Source organism: Haliaeetus albicilla, chromosome 14, assembly GCF_947461875.1.
Source record: "Haliaeetus albicilla chromosome 14, bHalAlb1.1, whole genome shotgun sequence".
Taxonomy (NCBI): Eukaryota; Metazoa; Chordata; class Aves; order Accipitriformes; family Accipitridae; genus Haliaeetus; species Haliaeetus albicilla.
The window spans coordinates 17158546-17181540 of record NC_091496.1 but is presented as its reverse complement, the minus strand read 5'-3'; the positions used below and the strand labels follow the sequence as shown (position 1 = coordinate 17181540).

Below are 22995 nucleotides of genomic sequence, written 5' to 3'. Positions count from 1 at the left end.
AGTGTGGAGGTGCTGCCTTTGAGTGCAGGCAGCAAAACAAGGTGCCCACCCCACAACAAGGGTAGGTTGTGAATTTACAGTGTTATCAGCTGCTTCACAGTGACTCGCCTAAAGTGGCTCTTACACCATAGTAGTTTAAAAATACCTCAGTGGAAGAGGGACTAGCTACCTTGTGCCATCTCCACGACATAGCGTCATTTCTCCTCTTAACCTTTGTCCTGAAGGATATCAACTCTTTCTCTCCTGTCTTTTGATTTACAGCAATGCCTTCTCCTCAGCGTTTCAGTGGTGAAAGCATTATCATTTGGAGTGACCTTGACATTACCATCTCTGTGCCATGGTACATCGGGCTGATGTTCAGAACCCGGAAAGTCAATGGCATGTTAATGCAAGCCAATGCAGGGGCTGCATCCAAGATCAACATTCAGGTAAAAATATGGCTGCTGTTGATTAGAAAAGAATTAAGAAATTCTCCCCCATCAGTGGATATGGCCACATGAACTACATAGCTTCATCCGCCCAGCTAAATGCACGTCAATAAATACAAACGATTTCTTCAGCCTTTTACAGAGATCAAAAGATCAGTGCTCAAAAGATCATTGTAAAATTCAGATTCGTTGATTTACGATTATTTTTTTTAAACAGAGGTAGTAGTGTGCATTAATATAGATGCAAAAAATGTGCCTTGTGATTGGTTTGGGAGTTTTTTGCCAGTAGGGTAAGTTAGAGTCTGAATGTCCAAAGTTATATGAGGAGTTATTGCAAGTGTTCCCTTCTTTATTGTTTGAGCTTTTTTCCCTTTTGGGTTGTCTTAGGAAACATTACCATCTTGCCCTCTGCCCCCTTCCGCATCAAATACAAATACATAGCAAAAAATAGACATGATATTTTTTTCAACAGATACTCAACAACTACGTGCAGTTCGAAGTGTACAGTGGCCTGAGCCAGGTTGCTAGTTTGAAGATGAGCCAGTTGCGAGTCAGTGATGGGGAATGGCATCATTTATTAATAGAGCTGAAGAGTGCTAAAGATGGTAAAGACATCAAGTACCTCGCTGTCATGTCCCTGGACTATGGGATGTACCAGGTAAGGCAGCATCATAACTTTGTCGCTAAGCACTACAAAAATGTTTTTAGGAGAAAGTAGGATAAAGGACTGTGGTCAAATACGTATGCTGTGAGCCATGTTCTGCAACAATTTATGCCTAATGAAGTTATATTAATGTTTTACACCTAGTGATAAGATATCTTATGAACAAGTCTGTAAAAAGCCACATTCAGATGTCTGGCTCCTCACTGCTTTGATATTTTTTTCTGTAATCTACTGTCAGCTACTGCTTGACTCCATCACTACAGAAAGTAGGCTGTCTGTGTCACAGAGGATGATAGTGCTTCTTATCAACTGTCCTTTTCCTCAACAGAGCACTGTGCAGATTGGAAATCAACTACCTGGACTGAAAATGAAAAGCATCATTGTGGGAGGTGTCTCTGGAGACCAAGTCTCTGTTCAGCAGGGATTTTATGGCTGTATGCAGGTATAAAATGAAAAGTGTAGCAACAAACTTTGAACTTTTAAGAAAATACCCATGTGAAAATATGGGGTTTTCTTTTTCATCTGTAGCCAAACATTTCTGTTTCCTCCATCAAAATATCTAAGAATCAAAATATTAAAGTCCACCCACTTTCCCAGGTACAAATCTGGTCTCACAGGGGAGCAGCATTGAGAAAAAAAAATCTGGGTTTGGCTCATCAGGTTTGGCTCTTTCTTTAAAACGTAGCCTCATGGATTAATGGAAGTAGTGAAACACGTAGTACTGTCTTGTGAATGAAGACTCCAATTTAAAAATAATTGTCTTTTGTCACCAGGGAGTAAGAATGGGAGAAACATCTACAAATATAGCTACACTCAACATGAAACAGGCTATCAAGATCAATGTGAAGGAGGGTTGCGAAGTGGATAACCCCTGTGATTCCAATCCGTGTCCGCAGCACAGCTACTGCAGTGACGACTGGGACAGCTACTCCTGCGTCTGTGACCCAGGTAACCCAGTGACCATCCCATGCACTCATCCAGGAGCTGGATCACATATTCATGCGCTCATCAGAGTAGGAGCAGTGGCAGCAGCAGCATGCTTGCAAAGTGCTCAGCTTCTGATTCTTCCTCTTCCAGTCAGTATTATCTTTCTCAGTCTTACTGTAGCACCCTTGAAACTGCAGTCGTGGACTAAGGATCATTTGTTCTAGGCAACGTATCAACCAAACAGAAAGACAGTCTCTGGTCCAAAGGGCTTTTTCTGTGCACCTCCCCTTTTCTTTTTGTCTGTTTTCTTTTTCTTTCCCAGCCTTTTCTGCTGTTGAATTTCAGTCTCACACCCTGCATCCTAATCGGGATACTTTGAATGTTTTCTCTGTTTTGGTGCGTGTAGCCGGCACATGCTGTCAGCACCCAGCACAGTCACCTCCCATACATGCAGGGAGAGAATACAGAACTATTTGTAACACATGCCCTGAATATAAAACTGGGAGCCAATGGCACAAGGGTGCCTCAAGCATGTTAACAGACTGTCAAAAAGAACAGCCCACTATCTTTTTTTGCTGAGAGGGAAAAGAGTACCTTCTTTCTGACAGTATCTCAGGGGGGATCTACTGATTATTGAAGATGTGTTATTAGTGTATAAGTTTAAAATAGATGGTCTTTTGGAGACATGCAAATCGTAAATTACAATGGTTGCTGTAATTTTATGACCTTGTCTCCCCAGGGTACTTTGGAAGAGACTGTGTTGATGTATGTAACTTGAACCCATGTGAGCATGTCTCCACGTGCGTGCACAAACCTAGCTCATCCCATGGCTACACCTGTGAATGTGGACAAAGCTACTATGGACAGTACTGCGAGAGCAAGTAAGAGAATTATTTTTGTTCTTGGTTTCTTGACCCTTCCAGGTAGCTCTTCTCCTAAGGCAGCAGTCCTCCCACTTCCTTTTCTGCTTCAGTTAGCTTTCCTGTTAAAATCTGAGTGTTCATAGTGGATGGTATTTGCAGGCTCCCTACCCTTGGGCACTACTAAACTCTCTTCCCAGAGACCAGGCAAACTTCCATATACTCAGGGGCCACTTTTCTTCATCAGCAGCTCGGGGTCTCAACCATGTTACACAGCACTGCAGCTGACCTGTACCTTGTGGCGGCCTTGGCCTGAGTTTGCTCTGCGTCTCTCCTTCAGCTCCCCCAGCACGCACACAGAGCGATGCACTCAGTTAGGTGGCCTGTGACCAGAAAAAATGGCTTTGCAGTTTGGGTCCAGTCCGTGGGCTGGCAAAAAGCCATCTCTTCTGGGACAGTCTGGGAGGCCTATGTCCTGTTGCTGTGTGGGAGAAACGTGCCGATTCCCTCGTCACTGGCTTCCTGGTCTCAGATAAGCATTCAGCAACCAGCCTTATCCCAGAGGCGGCACTTTGATTTACTGTAATATGGGCCATTCATGATGTGCAAATGAAGTGCATTTGTCTGCCCATTTAGGAATAGCTCATGTGATGTTTCCATCCCTTTGAAAACCGCAAGCTTCTTCCTCCGCCTTTTGTTGTGTGGGCTTGCAAATGTTGGCCGTGCTGTTGCCAGATTCGTCTTTCATTCCTCTGGATTAGCGACGCAGAGACGTTGTCCCTTGTCATTATCTGCTGACATCATGTCAAGTGCAGCATTGTGGTTTTTCATATTATAAAACATAGAAGTACAAACCTGGCAATTACCATGAACAAAATTCTGCGTGGTCTTTGAAACAGACAGCAAACAGCTTTGCTTTCCTAACATGAGCAGCAGGGAGGGGATTCCTTGTGCGTTATGCTGATCAGACTCAGTCTGATCAGGCTATTGCCTGATCCTTCAGGCTATTGCTTGACGAAGACTTCCAGCTAGCAGAGACCCTGGTCACTGCCCCTTCCCAGCGCTCTCCTTGCCAGCACTAGTATTGGGGGATCTGTGGGACAAACTTGCTCAGAAGCTCACCCAGAAGAAACAGAACCAACAAAAATGAGGGTTATCCTGCAGCAGGGGTGGCATGTGGGTTGCTGCACAGCCTCCAAAGAGCTGCGCTGCTTCATTCATAGTCTGAATCATAGTCTTTGATTCATAGTCTGCATCAAAGCTGCCACCTTTCCCTCTTCCATGTTGCCAACCACATGTGTCCTCCTCCTCCTACCCTGTGGCAGACCAGGGCTTTTCAGACCCTGCAGTGAGCTGGCTGAGAAAGCCAGGTTGGCTGAAAGTAGTGACTTTTCTTTGTAGGGTGAGCTTGCAGCCAGCTTTGCACCTGAGCTGGTGTCCCCACAGGTTGGACAAGCACTGCTGCCCATGGCACGTCTGGGACAGGAACCCATAGGGATAGGGGAGTGGGATATAAAGTACTGGGGAGCTGTACCCCAAAGCTGTTTGTGGCAGTAGGTAAACCAGGGCACGGGCTCAGCACTGCCTGCAGTTGCCTGAGCTGTTGAAGTGCTAGCACAGCTCAACACAAGCTGTCCAGCCTGCCCCAGCCAGCGCTTTCCACAGCGGGGGACTGGGGCTGGTGGAACTGGGACCATTTCCGTTAGGCAGCCTGGGGCCCCATCACCCTCTCCCAGAGGAAGGGGCACTTCATTTGCTCATACAGATATACACTCCTTTTAAAGATGAGTCGGTCTTGAAAACATTTAGAGAAGCATTCCCTCTAGGGTTTCGTGGCACTGATATTCTTTATTTTCTTTTATTATAAAGTATATATATTTATATATATATTGCTGGCTGCTGCAGTGGGATATATTACACTCTATAAGCTGATGGGAGTTGAGTGCAGATTTGGCCCAAAGCAGTTCTGTCCCATCTTTTAAGAGGAAACTTAAAAGAACTTTCTTTCCATTTGATTTTCTTTCATAGGATTGACCTGCCTTGTCCCAGAGGCTGGTGGGGAAATCCCATCTGTGGCCCATGTAATTGTGAGACTAGTAAAGGGTTTGATTCTGACTGCAATAAGACCAATGGAGAATGCCACTGCAAGGTAAGCAAAAGAAACCAGTCTTAAGTCAAAATTTCTTTAGTTTAAAAAGTAACTATAAGTGAATATCTGAGGCAAAGTACACACACTTGTGCTTTGTATCATATGTATATGTGCTCAGTGTAGTTAAAACTTTACCTAAAATATTTTGCTGGCACCGCCCTTCACAAAATCGTACTGTGCAGCTCTTATCTTACTTGCATTTGGAAAGCAAAACTGAGAGGATGAAAGCCTGGCTCTGATCTCTCTGAAGTGCAGCCTGGATTATCGGGGGAGATCAGACCGGGGTGCAGAGGAGTGCCGGTGGTGGTTTGTGTATCACAAGTGAGTAATAGCCATGAAACAGCTCAGGCTAGCTGGGTGAAGCTCTCCCCTGTGCAGTGGCCAGCAAAAGGCCTAGCAGCTGGAGAGAGGTAAATAATAGAGAGGCTAAATGCTTTCCTCAGTGCCAGCTCTGTGGAGTTTAAGAGGAATTTGCTGTGGACAGACAGAGGACACGGGAGGGGAGGTGCCTCCCTCCTGAAGTTTCTACAAAGGACTTCTCACAATAGGTTTTACAATAGGTTTGAATGACATCAGAGGAGCTGGGCCTGTGCAGACCGGCGGCAGTGAATCTGGCCCCGTACTCCTTTCTGAAATGCCAGCAGGACACACAGCAACTGTTGCGTTAAATCAAGTCAGTGGGGTGCCAGCACCATGCTCTTGTGCAATCGCGTAACGCCTCAGATCAAAAGCATTTACAGATGCGATTTGAATACGTGATCATTGGTTGCTCTCCACCCTGTACACGAAAAACAAACGGACAGCGCAGGAAGTTCGTTTCCTTACTGGCTTGTTAGTGCCATACAGGAGTAGAATTGCAAAGCAGAGGAAACTAAAGATCCTCCAAGACGACATTTGCTGGGCACTGGCAGCAAGTACACGAGGAGTAACGTGGGCCCTCCGCCCCCACTGCAAATGGTGGTCCAAACCCTGGGTCTCTGTGGCACAGGGCAGCCCAGCCATCCCCCGCAGCGCTCAGCTCTGCCTCTGCGCGTTGCCTGGGCCAACAGCACACTTCCCATAGTTATTACATTTTCTGTTAAAAGTAATATTGTTATTATCCCGTGCTTTTCAAAATCAGCCCTTTCATGATGCACGTGCTGCTGGTGCAGGATTTCAGAAATGCGAGCAATTTGGAATATAAGTCAAATACCTTGTGTCTATCGTTTTGTTTTTTCCAGGCAAATTACTACAGGCCCCAGAGCAGTGACACCTGCTACCCCTGCGACTGCTTCCCGTCCGGCTCCCACACACGCGCCTGTGACATGGAGACAGGACAGTGTCCTTGCAAACCTGGCGTCATAGGGCGGCAGTGCAACCGCTGCGACAACCCGTTTGCTGAAGTAACCGTGAAGGGCTGTGAAGGTACCTCCTGTCCAGCGAGCGCTGCCGGTCAGGCGGGCTGTGGTCTCAGGACCAGGGCTGCTAGCAGCGGGCGGGGGGGGTGCGCAGCGGTGGGCATGCAGCTGCATCCCGGGGCACGCGTGAGCCCAGCAGGCTGGCTCCAGCAGGCGCGATGGGAGCTGCAGCAGCCTAAACGTGCACCCCTCCTCCTAAGTCTGTGCCGGTATGACTCACGGTGGCTGGGGAAAAATAAAAAAGCTCCTATTTCTTTAATTTTCATCAAATGGAAATATAGCAAGCTTAGGGGGGGAGAGCGAAACGCTAATCCCAATTTTACTTGAAACCTGAGTTCATCTGGTAGTGCAGCGTTGTATTGCTGTGCTGCAGCTGGAGGCCGGCGAGAGCCCTCTCGCCTTCTCACAGCCCACCGCGGCTGTGCCACGCGCCTGGTGACCCCTGCCTTTCTTCCCCGTCCTGCCCATCCTGCCTTCCCTCTCACTCACCCACCCTCCTCCGGTGATCAGCACAAAGCTGCTGCAACAGCCTTCTCGCCAGAGTGTGGGTGAAACGAAGGAGAAACATTTTCCCACAATAAAGGAGCCGCCAGAGATAGGCAGAGCCAAAATCCAGAGCCCCATAATCATCCTGAGCTCTCTTCTGCCTGTACCTGTCTGCCTGCACTGCTGGATAAGGAGCAGCTGATGGGTTACAGCTTAGAAGGCGCTGCAGAGGACGGATATCCTGACGGAGCTTGGGAATTACAGGAAGGTCCTTTAGGCAGGTTGAAATATCTCCTTTTTGTGATTTTTATCTTGTCAGAAAAATTACATCATTTCTTTTTCCGCTTTCAGTAATTTATAATGGCTGTCCCAAAGCTTTCGAGGCTGGTATTTGGTGGCCACAGACCAAGTTTGGCCAGCCAGCTGCTGTGCCATGTCCTAAGGGATCAGTGGGTAAGTTCCCTGGGTAAAACATTAACTACTTTATCTACATGCCTGTCTGAGGGGAAAAATAAGAGAAAAAACACCGTGTACATAGGGAATGGCATTAATTCATTGGGTCTGGAGATTACAGCATAGCTCATGCATATCACAAGCAGAAAAGTTTAGCTAGCTGAAACTCAAGAACTGTTAAAATACATTTGGAATAGTAGCAGTAAATAAATACAAAAGTGCAGCAGGTAAACATATAAAGAACAGAAATTCTGTATCTGTCTTTTCAAAAAAGCACAGTCCAGTTTTCTATTTTATGTTTATCAAGCAATTCTTACACATGTAACTTCTAGTTTCTAGTGATTTGTACCTGTTCTTTAGCGATACAGCTCCTCTGGGCAAAGATGAAATGAGGAAAATTGTTTACCTGATGATTGCTTTACTAGCGTTGCAGGCTAATAAAGTTCAGAGTTACAACAGAACTCACATTTTTCCACCCAATATCCTTTCTCTAACCCATAAGTCAGAGAGCTGAAAAACGCATTTTATAAAGCACGTGAGCTGTGTTGTTTTGTACAGAAGCAAATGACAACCTGCTTTTTCATGCATGTCCCTGAAAACATTTATCAGATTTTTGACAACGGAGTTCACAATCTTTTCCGAAGGCTGTTCTGCGGGAAGTGAAACCTCTGTCTCATTTCTGGGCCTGGTAACTCTCTGCTGCGAGTGCCCCTCAGGGTCAATGAGTTATAAATGGTATGTGACTTCCCCAGATATTACTGAGGGGAGGTCACTGCCTGTAGGTGTGCAGAAGATTTGTGGTCAACCAAGCTCCTGTTCTGAGGATTTTAGGAGATAGAATTGATTATTATTTTTTAGGTGAAGAATATTTACATTATTAAACAGTATAAAGTTGAATTAAAATAAGTTTTCTGCACTGTTCTTGTGGTTGACCCAAGTGTCCTTTCTAGTAAATAGGCTAAAAGGCAAGGGTACTCACTGGAATTGCATGTTTTAAGTGAATTTTACAGAACATTCAAAAAAAGTAAGCTTTGTAATAATGAATATTCAGACTAAGAACCTGAGGCTTAATTGTATTCACCTAATCATGGAAGAGAAGTAATGTAATTAGATATTGTTAAATTAATTATAATTCTTATTTAGATACTAGTAATTAAATGGCTTAGGCACATGCAATATGTTATGTGCAAGTTAACTAGCACAATGTAAATTTTACATTTGATAACTTGCAATTCACTGTGAAGTATCCACAGCCAAGAATCACGTTTTAAAATTATTTGACAAATAGTACAAAATAATAGCCTAAATTAAACAGTAAGCTGCTCACAGACCATTCACAGGTGGCAAAAGGCAATTATACGTGTTGGCTGAAGTGTTTACCACACGCAGCATGCAAAGGTGCTAGCATGTTTTGACATGAAGACAACATTTTCCAGGATGTCTTCCTATATAGGCTGTCGCACAGAAATCTGAGCAGGGATGTTTTCAGAAACATTTAGGAAGTGTACAGTCTTTCTCATATTTGGTATAAATAAGTCGCTGAATTCATTTGAGAACATTAAGGCAGTGAGGATGAGAGCAATTGGGCAGATCTTGAAGCTTGCCTAACTCTTCTCTAAAGCCTGAGGAAAATGATTCATGAAGATTAGTAATCTTTAACTTTCCTCTCTTGCATAGCTCCAAGAAACTTGAAAATGTAGGAAATCTGAAAGTCTAGGATATTTGAAATCTGTGAAGATTTACCCAGCACAGTTCAGAACATTATTTACCATTTACCATTAACGTTGTTTCCTTCAGGAAATGCGGTTCGCCATTGTAACATTGAGAAGGGCTGGCTGCCCCCTGAGCTTTTCAACTGCACCACTAGCACTTTTGTTGATCTAAAAATCATGGTAAGCTGTGTTTTCTCATTTTTGCCTTTATTTTGTAACTGATTATCAATTCAGACTCCGGTTTGATATCCCTGCACTCCATCTTTTGACTGAGTCCTTGAACCCCCTCATTTCCCATCAGGACCCTTGTGCTTTTCTGGCTCTCAGTTACATTTTCCATTGAGCTGTCCTGTCAACCCTTTCTCAAGCCAAACACCATTTTGATCAAACAACTCCCTTATGCCAAAAATCTCTAAATGATGATTGTATTTGTAACTAGAATGAAAAAAAAAAGATACATCATTGGGGTTTTTCTTCCTTCTTGTCTCTGATTCAGAATGAGAAGTTACACCACAATGAGACCAAGCTGGATGGAGACAAAACCATACGGATCGTGAGAGTGCTGCAGAATGCCACCAAACACACACACAGCTTATATGGCAACGATGTGAGGACAGCTTACCAGATGATGATCCGGGTCCTCCAGTATGAGAGCCAGCAGCAAGGGTTTGACTTGGCAGCCACGAGGGATGTGGAATTCAATGAAGTAAGAGAGATACTATATACTGTGCTAAGCCTTTACAGTTCCCCTTAAAAGTTTTATGGCAATGGATAATTAAATTTGTCTTTGACCAAGATGGAGCGAGTATCATGTAATTGCTTAATCCGTTTCACAAATGAGTCAGTCTTCTCAACTTAGAATCAAAGTTGGTTATGCATGTGTGTATGCACACATATGTGTGTGTAATACAAATACCATAGAAAGTGTTGTTATAATAAATATCATCATAGTAACAACCAAAAGCAAAATTCCCCAAATGAAAAAATAATCAAGCTGATGTGTTATTCCTGGGCAAAATAGTTTTGTATACCATATTCAGTTTTGTTGGAAAACCTGCCTGATGTGATCATTTTCATTTAAATGTGCAGTGAACTAACTCTGAGCCAGTTACTGACTCTGAAGGTTTCTTATAATCCAGTTTGGAAACACTCGAGGCATGTTTATTAAAGATTTGGTACATTGAAAGACACTCCATGCTGTATTGATATTTTAAGTGATGCAGACATATACAAAAACGTGTGCCAGAAGGCTTCTGCTAGTCAGAGCATTCATGAAAGACCCAGTTATTACCAAAGACCTGACCAGGTCTAGAGAACAAGCTGTAGCACCCTCCCTATCTGGGGGAAACACATAGCTGTGGTGAAAAAATGTTAGATGTGGAGGAAGTTGGGCGTTTTCTGTGGTCTGAAAATGTGAAGGTTGGATGACTGATGTCAGGGTCATAGAGGTCTCCTCATTGCCATGTGTGCTGCAGGGTACTGCTGTCCACACTTGTCAGTTGTATTTCCAAGATCCTAACCATGGCACAGCACAGAGTCCAGGCTAAAACATCCTCCTGGACCTGTGCTAGCAGAGCCCAGAGCTTGGGCACCAGCGTAGGGATGCTGGAACAAACCCTCCATGGGCCAAGACTGGACTCTGTGCTGGCCAAAGGTGGCCTGGCTCCCTTTGAAGGTGTGCTACACCCAGCTTGCTGCTCACAGTACTCTGGGAGGACCAGCCAGGCCAGGCAGACTTTGGGGTGAACCTGGAGACCCTGTGCAAGGCCAAACTGCACCAGGAGAGGAATTTCCTAGGGAGGTGGGAGCAGGAGGAAATGTGGCTGAGAAAATTCTTCAGTCTTGGGCTGTACGGTCAACAGAGAGCAGAGAACTTCTGAAACGTATAACTTTTCAGGTGCACCAGATTTTAAGAGATTCAGTGTTTCATTTCCTAAGGAGACACTGTGCTGACAAACTTGTACCTTCAGGCTGTGGAGTGAATGAATTCCCCCATTCAGATCTTGAGAAGGAAGTTCAGTTTTAGCATGTTTTGTTAAGTAAAAATAAGAACAATAAGCAAAAAAAAATTGATTTGGAAACCTCTGCTTTAATTTATTATTCACTGCACTTGGCACTGAAACTCATATAGGTGGTGTTTTCAAGAACTCCCTAAATATTTTTAGGATAGGTCAAGAATTTGAAAACTAATCAGTAAAGCTCATGGAAAAAGGAGGTAACATCCTAGGCTGAGGGAGCACAAGGACAGAAGGATTTTTTTTTTTTTATAGTCTCAGGCAGAAGCCTGAAAAATAGGTAATAAAACAACATAAATAACATTCACAAACACCAAGGAGGCCTGGTACCAAGTACAGCATGTGTCTCCTGCGTTCCTGGAGAACCGTGTATGGCTTCTCACCCTAGATAAAGGTAGTCATAATGGCAGCCTCTTTTATCTCAAATACATGCTTGCAACCTCAGACAATACTTAGAGAATACACCGTCTTCCCCATCTGCTTCTAAATGAAGCCTAAATATTTGTCTTGGCTATTTCAGAGCTTGAGGTGATTAATTCCTACCATCATTTATGCAGATTTTACCTTACTTAGGAATTATGTTTTGACACAACAGTGTAGTTCTTACGTACAGCAAGATTAAAAACTTACTAGCACCTTTCCCATTTAAGCCATTTAACACTCTCTTTTGGGGTCTTCTTCCATTCAGCCTGAGGGTCCCTTTGCACATTCTTGTAAGAAAGGGCAGAAGGGCCAGGTCCTCAGCCAGAACTTCCTTTTTAACACCATTTGCAAGCAACATAAAAATGGGGGGAGAACAACACGATTTAAGTTTTCCTATGTAATTTCAAGTTTGTATATGCAAGTTAATATTCGCTGTTGTCATTGTTCACCATGTAATTTGTCCTAGTTATCCAAGAATCAACAAAGTTAAAAAAAATCAAAAGAGAAAGCAATATTGCTATCTATGGCTTTCTTTTGATTTTTAACATATCACATTATTCTGATTTCTCTGGGGGAGATCTTCAGTGTAGGTACCAAGCGCTTTGCTTTTCTTGTCTCTCGTCTCTCCAAGACGAAGAAAACATGGTTAGGTTTTCCTTCTGCTTTTTCTTGCTAGGTTCCTGTCATAAAGGGGAAAGAAAGTAGGCAGTTCTCTTGCAGCCTGCAATTTTGGCTTACTTTGCTCATAAAAAGTTTGGAGGGATTTGCTTTATGTAACAAAAAAACCTCAGGGTGAGTAACTGGTGTGCATATTTTCATACGGCTGCAGTAGAACATGCCTGCATTAACATATTTCATTATACACTCACCTGAGGCAGTAATGCCAATCATTTTCAATATTCCTCACTTGAAACCCAGCGCTTTGTTTGCTTCATAATTTAGGCTTGTACTTTGTTTCTCAGAATATTATCAAAGTGGGTAGTGCTCTACTGGATCCCAGCAATAAGGAGCACTGGGAGCAAATTCAGCGAACAGAGGGTGGCACGGCTCATCTGCTCAGGCACTATGAGGAATATTTCAACAACGTGGCCCAGAACATGAAGAAAACTTACATGAGACCTTTTGTCATTGTCGCCACTAACATGAGTGAGTATCTGTGTTGAAAACTGCCATTTTGTATTAGAGCTTTAAAAATGTGCTGGATAGAGGTTCTAGCTATTTGTTTTAGTAGTACCCACTGAGAAACAGCATACTTGGATTTTCTAATCTGATCAGTTCATTCATTTCAAGTCAATTGAGCCTTGATCCATATCTCTCCGTTGCCATGGGGGCCTCCTGGGAGATGTCTGATCTGTTTTCCCTCTGGACCATGCCACTGCTCCGTGCGGCATTTTGTTGAGCCACAGTAGTGTACAGATGGTCGGAAGGACAAAGTTTGCAAGTAAAGGTAATGCATTTTGAGACCACCTAGTACAGTTGAACATAGTAGATCCCATTTTAGAAAGAATCACACCACCACCACTTGAAGAATTACCGCAGTACAAAAGAAACCCTGCTATTGATCGTATACCTCTGATTTTCAGAATTTTCAGTATTTTTTCAGAATCACCCACCCAAGCCTTCAATTGCCCTCCCAGCCTTGCAAAAACCCATCATCAGAGCAAAATCCTTGGGGTCCAAAATATCCTTAGAATCATAGAATCATTTAGGTTGGAAAAGACCTTTAAGATCATTGAGTCCAACCATTAACCTAACACTACCAAGTCCACCACTAAACCATGTCCCTAAGCACCAAGTCTACACGTCTTTTAAATACCTCCAGGGATGGTGACTCAACCGCTTCCCTGGGCAGCCTGTTCCAATGCTTCACAACCCTTTCGGTGAAGAAATTGTTCTTAATATCCAATCTAAACCTCCCCTGGTGCAACTTGAGGCTATTTCCTCTTGTCCTATCACTTGTTACTTTGGTGAAGAGACCAACACCCACCTCACTACAACCTCCTTTCTGGTAGTTGTAGGGAGCGATAAGGTCTCCCCTCAGCCTCCTTTTCTCCAGAGTAAACAACTCCAGTTCCCTCAGCCACTCCTCATAGGTCTTGTGCTCTAGACCCTTCACCAGCTTCGTTGCCCTTCTCTGGACACGCTCCAGCACCTCAGTGTCTTTCCTGTAGTGAGGGGCCCAAAACTGGACACAGTGCTAGAGGTGCAGCCTCACCAGTGCTGAGTACAGGGGGACAATCACTTCCCTAGTCCTGCTGGCCACACCATTGCTGATATAGGCCAGGATGCTGTTGGCCTTCTTGGCCACCTGGGCACACTGCTGGCTCATGATCAACTGGCTGTCAAGCAACACCCCCCAGGTCCTTTTCTGCCGGGCAGCTTTCCAGCCACTCTTCCCCCAGCCTGTAGCGTTGCATGGGGTTGTTGTGACCCAAGTGTGAGACCCAGCACTTGGCCTTGTTCAACCTCATAGAGTTGGCCTCAGCCCATCGACCCAGCCTGTCCAGATCCCTCTGTAGAGCCTTCCTACCCTCGAGCAGATCAACCTTCCCTCCCAACTTGGTGTCATCTGCAAACTGACCAAGGGTGCGCTCAATCCCCTTGACCAGTTCATTGATAAAGATATTAAACAGAACTGGCCCCAATATTGAGCCCTGGGGAGCACCACTTGTGACTGGGTCAGTGTCTAAACCGAGAAGGAAACATCAGACGTACCAAGACACCTTCCCCACCTGTCATAGTAAATGCCTCCTCTGAACAACGAATAGCAGCTCCTGCACTTGCAGGACTGTGGTGTACTTCACAGGTGTCCCCGCGGTACACGGGCAAGTGAATCACAGCAACCACAGCCTGGTCGGCATCTTTCCCCCTTTTCTCCCCTGCCCTCTCTATTTCATTTTCTCCCCAGGTACCAACAGTCTGAGCTGGTCTGATGTTGGTGATAGTCCTGCTCTGAGTGGGAGGTGAGACTGAGTTGGGTGACCTTCAGAGGTCCCTCCCAAGCAGCGTGCCGTTTTTTCTTTCAGAGGTGGTCTAAATTGTTATCAGCCTGAACTTGTATTTACCTTTTCAAGCTTCAGCTTTATTTTCAGACCTGAAGAAGGGCTCATGTGCCGAAAATCTTTATTTTCCCAACTACACCCATTGGTGTAAGAAGTGAATTTCCCCTTGCCTACAAACTTTGTCCTGAGAGTGCTTCCTGTCCACAGTCATAGGGGCATAAAAAGCAAAGGCATGAGACAGTCAAGCTACAAAGTTATAAAGTCCTGCATCAGCTCCAGGGGGGAAGGATTATTGTTGAACTAAGCCAAACTGATATACTTTTGATTTCTGTTTAATAAACCAAAACGAAATATTTCCTTTTGATTCAGGACTATCAGAATCAAAATACTTCTATCCTCACACTCAGAAAAAAAGTCTGCTCAGTATTTTAACTGAACTGAGATGAAAACAAATCCAGAATTTCTTGCAGGTTGTAAATCCTGATTTTTTTCAACCAGTTCTTCCTGAGTAAAGAGGCATGAGCTTGGGAAGGATGAGGCAACTCTGGCCTGAAAGGGGTCTGTTTTCTTTTGAAAAGTTTTTCCAGGTGAACATGGTGTTAACGGAGTTTCCTAATGGCCCATCTGGGAGTTATTTAGAGACTAGGAAAGGAATGGGAATTTGCAGATCTTAACTTGGATATTTCTTCATATAGAAACTTGCAGTGGATCACAGCTTTTGGTGTAGGGTTACCCCCAGGACTTCCAGCTTCTCACTTTTATTAGAACTTCTAAATTGGCACTCAATGACTTCTCTTAAATGGGAAAGTTCAAGCCAACTCAGCTGCTTTTAAATATTTTGGCAGTTAAACAACAGGCAGAGCTGATGAGGTGAGCCAGAGAGAAACTGCTAGTGTAGAGGAAGGAGAACTGGAGGACTAAGGAGTAGTCCCAGGTAAAATCCAGGTTATTTTCTTTGCTTAGCTGACTTTGCAATTTAACAGATGTAGAAGAACTATATTTATGAAGCAGCAGATTTAGCCTTCCCAACAAGAAGCAAGTCTGAAATTGGAACATGCCACTTCTGTATTTCCAATGTTTGCAGCAGTGTTTTCATAGTATGAGATACTGTCCTGTGAATCCCTTTCCACTGCAAAATAAATTTATAATTTGATAAATGTAACATAATGCTGACACGTGAGCTTATAGTTGTCATTTAAGGTATCGATTGAGAGAAATTAAATTTCACTTTTGTCTTTCGGGGTTTAAAAGTCTTCTCTGCATCGTGCAGATATTTTAACCTTTCAATCATGTTTCCTTTTGTCACAATATCATATCTGAAAGCATTGAAGTTAATTTTATGGGAAACTTTTTTTCCCCCAGTTATTGCTGTTGACATCTTTGACAAGTCTAATTTCACGGGAGCTAGAATACCACGATTTCATGAGATTAAAGAAGATTATCCAAAAGATCTGGAGTCATCTGTTGTCTTCCCTGATACTTTGTTCAGACCTTCAGACAGGAAAGGTAAAACCCTTCTGCTGCCATTCGGAGGGCAGTTTTGACTAGCTCCCAAGAAGCATGATTAATCCTCACGAAGCGGAGTGGTACTAGGGTGAGAGCGGGGCGACCATCTACACAAGCGAACGTTATTTAGGGATGGAGCAGCTGCACATACTTCTGAGGCATTTTGCCTGCCGGCAGTGACAGGAGCATGGGGGGCTGCGTAACTGGCTGTACCTGCCTGTCAGGTCTCGCTCGCGGCCCCTCGAACCGCCCCATCAATGCGAGAGAAATGCTCTGCCTCCGTTCCCACCAGCATTGGATGGGACGGCTGCCTGGAGCCTGCAGCCACCTTCCCCCGGTCCCTGCAGAGATGGAGGGAGGTGGTGTGAGAGATGGAGAATCCAAATCTGGGAGCAGAGCTGTGTTATCAGAACTAGACAGTAAATAAAAAGTCTTGAGCTGCGCAGGGACATGGGTGATGAGGGAGAATACTTGGGGAAATACTTGCTTCCCAGTGTCTCTGAAGAGATTGCTGAGAGGAACCACAAGTTACCGTGGGCAAGGGAAGAGAGAGAGAGGGTAACCCAAAGTGCAATAATTATACACATACCATGGCTGTATATCCTCCGAATGGGGAAGTAGTAACACTTTTGAAAACAACACATAGTAATTAATAAGCTAATACAACTTCATGACTTTTTCCTCAGAAACAGGGCACCTGCTTGTATGCTTTGTATCTTTTCTGTAAGAAAAAAGGGAATGTGAATTTTAAGAGATGCTGCCAAAATTGAAAGCTCATTATATGACACAATTAGCAGGGAGAAATCCCATGTGACCAATTGGTGTATTCATAACACTAGCTTTGCCATATACAAAGGCACATGCAATTTAATAGCATATGTATTGTTTTAATGTTCTCCTTAAATCATGCACAGAGTATTTATATACTTATGGATCTTCTAGCTTAGAAATGGCTTATTTTCTAGCTAGACTAAATGGTTATTCATGGTTCAATGGTTATTTGATTATCGGCTGTATAACTATGAAATATGCTAAAATTTTACTGAAAATATCAAACATAACATTAGCATTATAAGCCTAGAGTTAAACCAACAGTAATATTTCTGTATCTTTGCAAAGCAAAATTCACAATTTAAATGGTAGCTCCAAAGTTGTGTGGAAATAATTTAATATTTGTGTTAATTCCATAGCAGTGCCTACAATGAAGCCTTCAAATCAAAAATTATCCTCTAAAGTGAACGGTGATGCACTAAGCCCTGAGAGTGCTTTTGCAAAGAGAAGGAAGCGACACCCAGATGACTCAACACATCATACTGTTGCCATGGTCATTATATACCGATCCCTGGGACACCTCCTGCCAGAAAACTATGATCCTGACCGAAGGAGCTTGAGGTAAACTTCAGATCTGTTTGTGAATTGTGCAGATCCCTTCTTCCACTTGCTCTGAGTGTGCAGGGGAGACAGAGCTGCTTTTATACTGACCAAATGTCATCTGTGCTGCAGTTGTCTCCGCAGTACTGTCTCTTCTTCTTCTCTGGCACACTGTGGGAGAATAACCATGTCAGTAGTGCCAGAAGCTTTTGGAAACACAGCTGTGTGGAAGGCAGATTCTACTACCTACTTTGCTTTCTGAGTGGAAGTGTCTGGGAATCTTTTCTTTTCAGAACCTACCAAATCAGTGCTTTGCATTTTAATGTTCAGATCGCTGTGCAATTTTTCTCCTTCTGCAGATTGCCAAATCGCCCTATTATTAACACACCTGTAGTGAGCACAGCCATTCACAGTGACGGGGAGCTTCCTCCCAACTTGGTGGAAAAACCCATCATAGTGGAGTACGCCATGCTGGAAACAGAGGAGAGAACAAAGCCCGTCTGTGTCTTCTGGAATCATTCCATCACGTATGTCTCCTGCTTGCTTTAGGGCTGTGCATGGCAACTGTCTCAGTAGCAGAGAAGTTCTGCCCAGGAAGATAATTCTGGAGGAAAACCCTTTTTGCTCAGTTTATTCAACTGGCAACTGATTTCTGGTGGAATAGAGCCATGTAGTCATTTCCCACCAACCTGAGAAAAATGAAAATAATCATCGTAACTCCTCAAACAAAGGATTAGCCGTGTGGTTTTTAACAAACACAGTGCCATCATGTCTTTCTGCAGGGTTCAATTTCACCTAGAAATAATAAATCCCACAATCTCCTTGTATTTGCTTCTGATTTTTTCCCACAGATGTGTATCTGGACAGGCATGGTCCGATGCCAGTGCCTGAATTCATGACTCATCTGAGGTCCCTAAGTCAGGACTCTCATTGCCCCATGCCCTCTTTTTAGGACAGCATCTCCAGGAGATGATTCAGTTCTTACATGGACTGAATCTTCTCCTGTTACACTGCAGTGACTATGGACAGAGTCCATGGCAAGGAGGCACCCACCCTTGATGCCAGGGCCAGTGTAAAAAAATTACAAAACCAAGTCTTCATGTTGGTATAAAGGACGTCTGAGGTTTTGCAGATAAAACTATATGAGTAAAGATTATAAATTTTTTAATCTTGAATTTTTAAATCAAAAGTCAACCCAAAGACAGTTCTACTGATAAGAAGCAACTTACCTTTCATTCCATCAACTATTATGGATTTGCTTTCATTTATTTTAGTGAAAAATTGGTGGGAGAGGAAATACTTTCTTTGGGACCTTAGACCTTTTCCAGTTGATAGGAAGCAATCGTAATACATAAGCAGAACATAAGGAGAGAGTATTTGACTCTCTAGGAGGGAAGTGTGAGGGAAAGGATGAAATATTCTGAAAATGGTTCATTTGGGTCTTTTGTATTCAGTAAAATTAAAGATACAGACATATTTTTCTTGAAAATGTGAAAAATGTTAAGAACTGTATATGCTTGTAAGTGTTTTGTTGGGTTCATGGCACTGTGGAAACAGCACAGTCCTGTTGGATATATTTCAAGAGTGTGGATAAAACAAAAGAAAATGTGTTGAGAGGTAACTACATGCTCTGCATGTTATGATTTCACAATATGGTAACTATCACATATATAATGCAATTTTCAGCCGTAAAACCAGGTATATAGTGAGAGGATATTGTCTGCCCAGGGTATGAGGAATAGCTGTTACTTGTTTCCTAATAACCCAAAAACTCTAGTAAACCTATGGAAAAATCCATTAAAAAGCAATATCCTGTGCTGGAAATAAAAGAGCAAACTAACCTAGGAAGTGTTTGCCTCCTAGTCAAAAGCTTCAGGAGATTATATCATTGAAAGGATCGAAGAAGCAACAGAAATCTGTTATGTTCGCAATAATAAAGTACTCCATTTGCCTGCATGTAAAGTAGTGTACTTGCTTGTATGTACAGATGATTCTGCCAATTATGAGGGAATGGCAAGTCCTTTTTCATAAATTTTTAAACATTGTATGGGCTTGAATAACTCATTAGTTCTAAAGTGATTCATCTATTAGCTATTTGCTGGCAACTTCAATGGCATTGTTGTCTGTGTTACGTCTTCCTGCAGCCACAGTTGAAAAGCAGCTCTTAAACTGCATGTAATGAAAGCATTTTTAAAAAGTGAGTACTTTTCAAGAGAAAGTTATATTAAAACTTTTTAATTAATATTTTATTGCTGCATGAAAAAGGATGTCCTGTCATAGCTAATTAAAAACTCTTTCAGTAACTACAAGACTATTTTTGTTACTCATTAACTTCAGAATAGAATAATTAATATTGATACAGAATAATTTCTGAAGTCGCTGGAGTTAACCAAGGCTGCACAGGGAAGAATTCTTAAGCGAGCAGTTCCTCCTCAGTGTTAATACAAGAGATCTCCTGATATGAAATATTTACTGGTTTTAACCTTTTCTTGTGTACTTTTCAGAGGAACACTATAACGAAATCATATTACTGCTGAAACATATTTCACATAAGAGCTCTACAAGCAGTGTCTAGATCTAGGGAAATAGAGATGGCTCAAAAACATGTATCTCTCTGTGATTTTGGTATTTTTTACCTTTGTTACAGCCAGTTTGCTCTGTGCAATTGCTTCCCCATATTGCTTGTGTGGTCACTGACCCAAAAGCTAACTTTTTTTTTTTTTTTTAAACTCAAAACAGATTGTTATAAAACCACCAAATCTGGCCAGCAAAGCCAGCTGTCATATCAGAAACTACTTCAACTGTAGGCTTTTTAAGTTGATGATACTCTTTCAGGCAGGTGACAGCTATAAATATTTCTGTCTTGGTACTTACAGTCCTCTCTGGTTGTGGAGCAAGAGCTGCCCTGGAGAGCAATAGCAGCGGGAGGTGAGGCGAGATCAGAGGACGGCTCTCAGAAATGCCTTTTTTCCCTGCAGGATTGGTGGGACAGGTGCCTGGTCCTCCAGAGGATGTGAGCTGTTTTCCAGAAACCAGAGCCATATCGCTTGCCAGTGCAACCATATAACCAGCTTTGCCGTCCTGATGGACATTTCGAAACGAGAGGTGGGTGATGTCAGGCTCATGATTTTTGAGGGCTTTTGTTTTCGAGGGCTTTGGTTTTCAAAAGCTTTGATTCAGAGCTTGAGCTTGAGCTTTGAGCATGACTCAGAGCATCGTCAGTGGATCAGTCCCATGTTGCAGTGTGTCAGGAGTGCATTGCCCTGTGACTGACAGCACTCACCGTTGGGTCTGCTGAAAGGAGCTTCTTACCTGGTTACTGCACCCTCTGGGTGCTGCCCCTACACACTCGACATGTTGAGTGACTTAAGAGGTGGCGTTGTCCACTCCTGTTGGTCCTAAAGCAAATCTGTATATTAACTCAGTAGTAATGAAAACATTGACATTGCGAGTAGTAGATTTGATCGGAGGGAAAGGAAGGAAAAACTCCCAGAGGTCCTGTTAGTCTTTCTTTCTACAGAATGGGGAGGTGCTTCCTCTGAAGATCGTCACTTACACAACCGTATCCATCTCGCTGGTGGCTTTGCTGATCACCTTCATACTGCTGGTCCTGATCCGCACACTACGTTCCAATTTGCACAGTATCCACAAAAACCTGGTGGCTGCCCTTTTCTTCTCTGAGCTTGTCTTTCTTATTGGAATCAACCAGACTGAAAACCCGGTAAGAGTTACTCTGCTTCTTGCTAGAGTTGTTGTCAAGCTTTAAATCAGGGGGTTCATATTGCAACTTCTACCTGCTCCCATCTGTTTCACTTTCTCTTCTTCTTTACTTCTGCTTGGCCTCAACAGTCATTTGAAAAACATCAGACTTTTAATATATGCTTGTGTGTTTTATGTGATTAATAGCAATGCCAGGAGACAGGACTATATCTTATTTTCAGAGAATATATGACAGCAGCCCTGTTAAAGGCTTGTCCCAGGAACTGAACCCTGAATACTGATTTCTTCCTTCCTTTCCATCAGTATGTTTTCTGTCTTGCTTTGTCTGTTCAGTAGGAGGCTCTCCAGTTTCTCCTGCAGCAGGTACCTCACAAGCCCAAACGGCTCCTGGTGTTGACTGGTAGGTCGTTAACTATGTGTTGCTGTGCAGGTGCTAATATGCATGTTGCACACCCGCCATGGCCATTCTGGAGAAGCCACTTGCCAGGCATGGGACAGCTTGCTACATCCAAGAATCAGTAGGAAACCTGTCGCTTTGCTTTGTGCCTTCCAGGCACAGTGATTGTTGGCTTCAGCCCATCATATCTGTTGCCAAAGCTTAGTGCAGGCACCTTAAGCGTTGTGCATGTCAAGAAACCCAAGCTATGAATGGACTGAATATGAGATATACGCCACACATGAAGTGTGTATGTTCTGTTCCTAGGACCTCATTGCTATCTTAACTATGTAGCATTGTATGTAGTATTGCTGCAGAGTCTCAGTAGTACCCATCTCAAAAGTCATGATTGCCATGCAGACAGGTAGGAGACAAGCAGGCAAGGGTTCCAGCACTGCCAAGCTTCACAGTCGCCTGTACCAAACAGGCACTAGACAGATGGGGGATGACATGCAGTAAAAAGTACGTCCTTAACAGATACGAAAAATATTCAAAATGTTAGCGTAGGGATTATCTGAAGGCTCTGAAGAAAATTTATTATCTAGAAATCCAGTACTGTACATGTTTCAACCTAAATTTTTGAGAGGCAAGTAAAATCTTGAGATGAAAACACACCAAAAAAAAAAAAAAATTAACCATGCTGTTTCCACATTGTCCAAGCAGCAGAAATGGGAGAATATGCCTACATTCAATGAGTATCATCGCTGTTATGGTAATTACACCATGGTGTCTAACCACACAGCCTCACTTGCTATATAACTTAAGCCAAAAGTGTCACACTGGGTTCTAATATCCATTTAGCCATAACATACATTTTAGAAAGTATCTGACCTTGTCTAATTTCAGCTTCCAGTAACTGAGTGCTGTCAAGACCTTTTCCTAGGAAATTTGAAAGACCTCTCTTATAAAAATAATCTTCCCAGGAAGCCTCTGTTCAATAGTATTTCTTTTGGAAAACTAAATAAAATTAAGCTGCTTAAATACTTCAGTTTCTAAGATTCAGGTTACTCTGTTGCCATTTTTCTGGATTTTATTCCCCCACTTTACCTTTTGAAAAGCTGTGAATGCTAAACTGGATAAAACTTTCCAGCTGGTAGTGTCACTTCCAGTCCCATATCCCGATATTCCCCTGATCAGGAACTCCGCTTCCGTATCTGCTGCTATGGTGAGATCTGACCTGCCATCTGGGATATGGTCTCATGTCATGTGTGACCCATGTTGTCTTCGTTTCATAATATACAAGTTTGCATATTAAAATAACTTTGCTCAGATGAACTCACCTTGCCAACTGATCCACAGCACTCCATGTAACTTGACCTTTCCCATGCCTTCTTCAGCACACCACTCATTCTTCACTGCATTTCACTAGCAAGGAGTTTATACTCTTTCAGTTCTCCAACATGAATACTGAGGAGCAGGGGGCCAAGCCCACATCCCTGCAGAATC

General features: G+C 43.2%; 1 protein-coding gene across 1 annotated transcript in view; it reads left to right on the top strand.

Annotated features, from left to right (window-relative positions):
• The window catches only part of CELSR1 (cadherin EGF LAG seven-pass G-type receptor 1), a 175252-nt gene that overhangs the window by 131082 nt on the left and 21175 nt on the right, over window positions 1–22995 (top strand). The window contains exons 9-24 of the mRNA XM_069801888.1: window positions 262–428; window positions 901–1086; window positions 1421–1534; window positions 1866–2040; window positions 2759–2900; window positions 4908–5028; window positions 6249–6432; window positions 7263–7364; window positions 9162–9256; window positions 9573–9782; window positions 12477–12660; window positions 15879–16022; window positions 17213–17414; window positions 17753–17920; window positions 20372–20498; window positions 20914–21114. Coding sequence (XP_069657989.1) covers window positions 262–428; window positions 901–1086; window positions 1421–1534; window positions 1866–2040; window positions 2759–2900; window positions 4908–5028; window positions 6249–6432; window positions 7263–7364; window positions 9162–9256; window positions 9573–9782; window positions 12477–12660; window positions 15879–16022; window positions 17213–17414; window positions 17753–17920; window positions 20372–20498; window positions 20914–21114 — 2522 coding nt within the window. The remainder of the gene's footprint in view (window positions 1–261; window positions 429–900; window positions 1087–1420; window positions 1535–1865; window positions 2041–2758; window positions 2901–4907; window positions 5029–6248; window positions 6433–7262; window positions 7365–9161; window positions 9257–9572; window positions 9783–12476; window positions 12661–15878; window positions 16023–17212; window positions 17415–17752; window positions 17921–20371; window positions 20499–20913; window positions 21115–22995) is intronic.